General features: G+C 34.3%; 2 protein-coding genes across 2 annotated transcripts; both read left to right on the plus strand.

Annotated features, from left to right (window-relative positions):
• Nucleotides 1-450: 450 nt before the first annotated feature.
• Nucleotides 451-1,389, plus strand: LOC107709743 (olfactory receptor 1L3-like). Its single transcript, XM_016514345.1, has 2 exons — nucleotides 451-799; nucleotides 929-1,389. The coding sequence occupies exons 1-2, from the start codon at nucleotides 451-453 to the stop codon at nucleotides 1,387-1,389; spliced, it is 810 nt and encodes a 269-aa protein (XP_016369831.1).
• A 2,555-nt stretch (nucleotides 1,390-3,944) lies between these two features.
• On the plus strand, nucleotides 3,945-4,889 carry LOC107709744 (olfactory receptor 146-like). The gene has a single exon (XM_016514347.1). It carries the CDS (start codon nucleotides 3,951-3,953, stop codon nucleotides 4,887-4,889), a length of 939 nt encoding a protein of 312 aa, XP_016369833.1. The 5' UTR covers nucleotides 3,945-3,950.
• Nucleotides 4,890-7,179: the final 2,290 nt, after the last annotated feature.

Consider the following 7,179-nt stretch of genomic DNA (forward strand, 5'->3'; position numbering starts at 1 on the left):
CTACGCTGAGAAGGAGGGGTTGTCAAAAGGTGCTTCTCTAGTGACGGAACAACTATCACTCATATATGTTAGTAAGTAAAGTATATTATCTGGTATTATACCTCTTAAATGTTATATAATTTTACAGATCTCACACATAATTATTAGGTTCTGTATACTAGCATGGGTCATAAAATTAGATCAAAATGACTTGGGAAAACTAGGTAGCACTTCCAATGACATTGTTACAGTAAAGTTAAAAGAATGTGGTTAAACATGGCACATGTACATATTTGTATAAGGACAGAAAAATAGTGTGAAAAAGATGGCTCATTCTTTGTTTTATTAGAATAGCTGTAATTATAATACAAGGTTTTTAAAATAAAGAAACTGAGTAATGTGCAATATTACATGCTATACAAAAGCTGAGTCCTATTGTTATTATATCTGTATGTTTTGTTTAGGCTACAGATGGACAACCTGACATTCAGATACAGTGTACTACTAGTGGAAGGACTGAATGTTACACCGCAGTCAAGCTTTCCTGCATTTATCCTTATTTTGATTCTATACATATTTATAATGTTATCTAACATTGGGATGATGATTCAGATTTTAGTAGAAAAAAGTTTACACCAGCCTATGTACATTATTTTCTGCAACTTGACACTGAATGATATATTAGGGTCTACTGTTCTTATGCCACACTTGTTGAAGGATATTTTAACAGACCCCTCTAAGCGCTACATCACATATGTGGAGTGTGTTATTCAAGCTTATTTTACTCATTTGAATGGTACAGCATCTCACGCTGTGATAATGATCATGGCCTATGACAGATATGTGGCCATATGCAATCCACTGCGATACTCAACTATAATGAGCAATAATATGGTGGTTAAGCTGTCAGCAGGAGCCTGGGGTGTTGCAGTAGTGCTGGTGGGAATTTTGATTGGCCTCAGTGTGCGCCTGTCTCACTGCAGATCTGTGATTCAAAACCATTTTTGTGATAATGCTTCACTTTTTAAACTATCCTGTGAAAATACTGTGATTAATAATGTATATGGATTGACTTTCGCTGTGGTTTTATTTGCCTCCTCAATAGGGAGTGTGGCATTAACATATCTCAGAATAATGATGGTATGCTTCAAAAGTAAAAACAAAGCAAACTACAGCAAAGCCATAAAAACCTGCAGTGCTCACTTGACTGTTTATATAATTATGTTTGTGTCTGGGTGTGTTGCAATTTTTCTTCATCGTTTCCCTGTATATGGTGAAACTAGGAAACTAGGTAGTGTAATGTTTCATATTATTCCACCAGGCTTGAATCCAATAATATATGGTATTCAAGCCAAAGAAATAAGACAAAAAATGGTTAAACTCTTTAGAAACAAAGTTAATACTAAGTGATTTTCTTTTATTGAGGAAGAAATTCCATTACATTTTCTGTGAACGAATATTCTTTTAAAATACTGCATAAGCAGCATAGATTTCTCAAGATACTACATTCAATTTATTCATTCATTCATTCATTCCACCAACTGGCAACCTCTGACACGGAATGCACATTTTGAAGTAGAATAACTGACTATAGCATTGTGTTTTATAGAAACAAGTATGTACACTTAGTATGTTTCCTAAATATCTGCAAATATATTATTGTATTTCATGCTTTAGTACAGCCCAAAAATTACATACAGCCCCTTTAAAATGTAAATGCCCATATATCTAAAGGCTGCAATGCACAGCGTTTTCACAGCAGCTTCATCAAGAACAGGCTTGCTCTGCGGTGAGTGATGCGGGCCCATAAAAACCTGCAGTGGTGAAGAAGAGATTAGTTTAATTAGGTTTGTGTCTGGGTGTGTTGCAATTTTTCTTCATCGTTTCCCTGTATATGGTGAAACTAGGAAACTAGGTAGTGTAATGTTTCATATTATTCCACCAGGCTTGAATCCAATAATATATGGTATTCAAGCCAAAGAAATAAGACAAAAAATGGTTAAACTCTTTAGAAACAAAGTTAATACTAAGTGATTTTCTTTTATTGAGGAAGAAATTCCATTACATTTTCTGTGAACGAATATTCTTTTAAAATACTGCATAAGCAGCATAGATTTCTCAAGATACTACATTCAATTTATTCATTCATTCATTCATTCCACCAACTGGCAACCTCTGACACGGAATGCACATTTTGAAGTAGAATAACTGACTATAGCATTGTGTTTTATAGAAACAAGTATGTACACTTAGTATGTTTCCTAAATATCTGCAAATATATTATTGTATTTCATGCTTTAGTACAGCCCAAAAATTACATACAGCCCCTTTAAAATGTAAATGCCCATATATCTAAAGGCTGCAATGCACAGCACGTCATTTACTGCTTACCTGATGCTGCTCCAGTAAAGCTGACTTTAGCAACAACAACAAAAAAACAAAAACAAAAAATAAATAAAAAGAAAGAGTGACTAAACTTCTGCTCTGAGTTAAGAAGAGAATGCTTCTTAGGCAAATTTTTTTGAGGGGTAATTTTCTCTCTGCATCTATTTTTCCACTTCTTTTCGGGCGTTTTGTATTATTTGCTTACATAAATTATACAAATTTATATTATTACTATTTTTCAAATTTTATAATTATTGCAAAGTCATCAAAACTGATTTGTGGCATCAAAAAACAATTATGCTGTGACCAAAAATATAGAAAATTGTAATGACATTAAAATGTCTATGTATGTATATAAATAATTAGGGCCCGAGCACCGATGGTGTGAGGACCCTATTGGAATTGCTCCGTTTCTTCTTGTTCTTCTTCTCCAAAGTGAACCACATTTTTGAAGGCCTAAACATGCTCCAAAACTCATGAAACTTTGCACACGTGTCAGAACTTTCAGAAAATTTACATCTGATATGGGTTTCAGAAGTGGGTGTGGCAAAACGGCTCGATAGCGCCACCTGTAAAATTTCAACGGAGTGCCATTGTGAATTATTAAAATTAAAAAAGTACTTTTATACTAGTGACATTTTTTAGGGAATGGGAAGTATCGGCACTTCTTTTTCCACTGTTAGCCTTCTCACATTATAATCTGGCTACACAGACAAAACAAGCTAAGAACTATTTATGAATTAGTTTTTGCTTTTTAGTTTAGTTACTTTTTATGTATTAGAAATGCAAGACTTCACACTGGTTATTTTAATAGCATAAAAATGGGTTATTTAAACATTTATTTATTCAACTTACATATTTAAACTCCTATTATTATCACTCAAGCTGTCTACACTGCAAAATGAATATCTTGCTTACATCAGATATACACTTTATTGTTTATGATGAGAACATTCATGAGAGTGCATGCTGAACAAAACTTATTTTGCATTCATAAGCCCAACAGAAATGTGTGTGAAAATTCAAGATCTATTTTCACTCTTGAGGAATGATGACAAGACAAGACATATATAAAATAGCTGAGCACATTCTATTCAGACAAGCAGGGTGTGCTCTTGAATCTCATGATAACAAAGCTACGCTGAGAAGGAGGGGTTGTCAAAAGGTGCTTCTCTAGTGACGGAACAACTATCACTCATATATGTTAGTAAGTAAAGTATATTATCTGGTATTATACCTCTTAAATGTTATATAATTTTACAGATCTCACACATAATTATTAGGTTCTGTATACTAGCATGGGTCATAAAATTAGATCAAAATGACTTGGGAAAACTAGGTAGCACTTCCAATGACATTGTTACAGTAAAGTTAAAAGAATGTGGTTAAACATGGCACATGTACATATTTGTATAAGGACAGAAAAATAGTGTGAAAAAGATGGCTCATTCTTTGTTTTATTAGAATAGCTGTAATTATAATACAAGGTTTTTAAAATAAAGAAACTGAGTAATGTGCAATATTACATGCTATACAAAAGCTGAGTCCTATTGTTATTATATCTGTATGTTTTGTTTAGGCTACAGATGGACAACCTGACATTCAGATACAGTGTACTACTAGTGGAAGGACTGAATGTTACACCGCAGTCAAGCTTTCCTGCATTTATCCTTATTTTGATTCTATACATATTTATAATGTTATCTAACATTGGGATGATGATTCAGATTTTAGTAGAAAAAAGTTTACACCAGCCTATGTACATTATTTTCTGCAACTTGACACTGAATGATATATTAGGGTCTACTGTTCTTATGCCACACTTGTTGAAGGATATTTTAACAGACCCCTCTAAGCGCTACATCACATATGTGGAGTGTGTTATTCAAGCTTATTTTACTCATTTGAATGGTACAGCATCTCACGCTGTGATAATGATCATGGCCTATGACAGATATGTGGCCATATGCAATCCACTGCGATACTCAACTATAATGAGCAATAATATGGTGGTTAAGCTGTCAGCAGGAGCCTGGGGTGTTGCAGTAGTGCTGGTGGGAATTTTGATTGGCCTCAGTGTGCGCCTGTCTCACTGCAGATCTGTGATTCAAAACCATTTTTGTGATAATGCTTCACTTTTTAAACTATCCTGTGAAAATACTGTGATTAATAATGTATATGGATTGACTTTCGCTGTGGTTTTATTTGCCTCCTCAATAGGGAGTGTGGCATTAACATATCTCAGAATAATGATGGTATGCTTCAAAAGTAAAAACAAAGCAAACTACAGCAAAGCCATAAAAACCTGCAGTGCTCACTTGACTGTTTATATAATTATGTTTGTGTCTGGGTGTGTTGCAATTTTTCTTCATCGTTTCCCTGTATATGGTGAAACTAGGAAACTAGGTAGTGTAATGTTTCATATTATTCCACCAGGCTTGAATCCAATAATATATGGTATTCAAGCCAAAGAAATAAGACAAAAAATGGTTAAACTCTTTAGAAACAAAGTTAATACTAAGTGATTTTCTTTTATTGAGGAAGAAATTCCATTACATTTTCTGTGAACGAATATTCTTTTAAAATACTGCATAAGCAGCATAGATTTCTCAAGATACTACATTCAATTTATTCATTCATTCATTCATTCCACCAACTGGCAACCTCTGACACGGAATGCACATTTTGAAGTAGAATAACTGACTATAGCATTGTGTTTTATAGAAACAAGTATGTACACTTAGTATGTTTCCTAAATATCTGCAAATATATTATTGTATTTCATGCTTTAGTACAGCCCAAAAATTACATACAGCCCCTTTAAAATGTAAATGCCCATATATCTAAAGGCTGCAATGCACAGCACGTCATTTACTGCTTACCTGATGCTGCTCCAGTAAAGCTGACTTTAGCAACAACAACAAAAAAACAAAAACAAAAAATAAATAAAAAGAAAGAGTGACTAAACTTCTGCTCTGAGTTAAGAAGAGAATGCTTCTTAGGCAAATTTTTTTGAGGGGTAATTTTCTCTCTGCATCTATTTTTCCACTTCTTTTCGGGCGTTTTGTATTATTTGCTTACATAAATTATACAAATTTATATTATTACTATTTTTCAAATTTTATAATTATTGCAAAGTCATCAAAACTGATTTGTGGCATCAAAAAACAATTATGCTGTGACCAAAAATATCGAAAATTGTAATGACATTAAAATGTCTATGTATGTATATAAATAATTAGGGCCCGAGCACCGATGGTGTGAGGACCCTATTGGAATTGCTCCGTTTCTTCTTGTTCTTCTTCTCCAAAGTGAACCACATTTTTGAAGGCCTAAACATGCTCCAAAACTCATGAAACTTTGCACACGTGTCAGAACTTTCAGAAAATTTACATCTGATATGGGTTTCAGAAGTGGGTGTGGCAAAATGGCTCGATAGCGCCACCTGTACACATTCAACGGAGTGCACCTCGAGCTACGTTTTACGTAGGCTACATGTACGAAAATCGGTACACACATGTAAAGTCGGGCTCACACTGTGCGATTTTTTTAAAAGTCCTTTAGGATTGTACTCAGGGCTGAATTGGTAATCGGGCATACCGGGCATTTTCCCGGTGGGCCGACGCATTTAAGGGGCCGACAGAATGTTTTTTTTTTTATATATATATATATACTATACAGAGTACTATCACGCAGGGACAGCGAGCAGCCAGTGGCCCATTGGTTTGTCTACTGTTTTGACAGTGTAAACATCCAATCACAATGTGCTATAGACGGAGCGATGAAGTAGAGATCTGCGCGGGACGGATTTTTCAGTCCCGCTCCCGCAAGATTCTGTCCCGCGCCCGCCAGCTCCCGCAGAAAAATACCTTATCTGGGCCTTATCATCGCGATCTCATAAAGCTCTGTTATAACACAATGAACATATGCACAATGAATCTTTCACAATGTCTACACTCCGTGTGTTAAAATGAGACGATTCGTGAGCACGCATTTTCAGCACTACTGTGAGTGGATTCTAACCACAGTAATCACCTCTGGTTGGCCATTGCGTTCCAGAAATCAACAGCTGAGTCTGTGATTGGCTACATTGAGCAACCCTTTAAACACGTGTTATAAATAGAAACTCTGCCTATCTTGTGCGTGTTAATCATTTTAATCTTATTAGTTGTTCTTTTTGCTTTTGTGCGCAAGGATGCTTTAAATTGACCAAAAGTGACGATAAATATTTTTAATGTTACAAAAAAATTATATTTCAGATAAATTCTGTTCTTCTGAACTTACTATTCATCAAAGAAACCTGAAAAAATTCTACTCAGCTGTTTTCAACATAATAATAATAAATGTTTTTTTGAGCAGCAAATCAGAATATTTGAATGATTTCTGAAGGATCATGTGACTGGAGTAATGACGCTAATTGATAGGGACTCGCAACGGAGGCAGGCATCTAACGTGCGCCATGATTGTAGAATACGTAAACGAAACATTTTTTAATAAAACGTAAATTCAAACGTAATTTTTTTGAACAGTAAGAAAGATCCAATAGAATAGAAAGATCCAAAGATCAGCAGTAATCTGAAATAAAAAGCTTTTGTAACATTATACATATACCATTCAAAAGCTTGGAGTCAGTATAATTTTTTTTTTTTTGGGAAATGATAGAAATTAATACTTTTAGCAAGGATGCTTTAAATTGACCAAAAGTGACGATAAATATTTTTAATGTTACAAAAAAATTATATTTCAGATAAATGCTGTTCTTCTGAACTTTCTATTCATCAAAGAAACCTGAAAAAATTATACTCAGCTGTTTTC

Source organism: Sinocyclocheilus rhinocerous, unplaced genomic scaffold, assembly GCF_001515625.1.
Source record: "Sinocyclocheilus rhinocerous isolate Xijiao unplaced genomic scaffold, SAMN03320098_v1.1 scaffold1559, whole genome shotgun sequence".
Taxonomy (NCBI): domain Eukaryota; kingdom Metazoa; phylum Chordata; class Actinopteri; order Cypriniformes; family Cyprinidae; genus Sinocyclocheilus; species Sinocyclocheilus rhinocerous.

Excerpts from the sequence above, each read along its gene's own strand:
- LOC107709743 (XM_016514345.1), top strand. The coding sequence starts at position 451 with ATGGACAACCTGACATTCAGATACAGTGTACTACTAGTGGAAGGACTG. Across the intron at positions 800-928 it reads AGCATCTCACGCTGTGATAA|TGATTGGCCTCAGTGTGCGC; the intron begins TGATCATGGCCT and ends TGGTGGGAATTT.
- LOC107709744 (XM_016514347.1), top strand. The coding sequence starts at position 3,951 with ATGGACAACCTGACATTCAGATACAGTGTACTACTAGTGGAAGGACTG.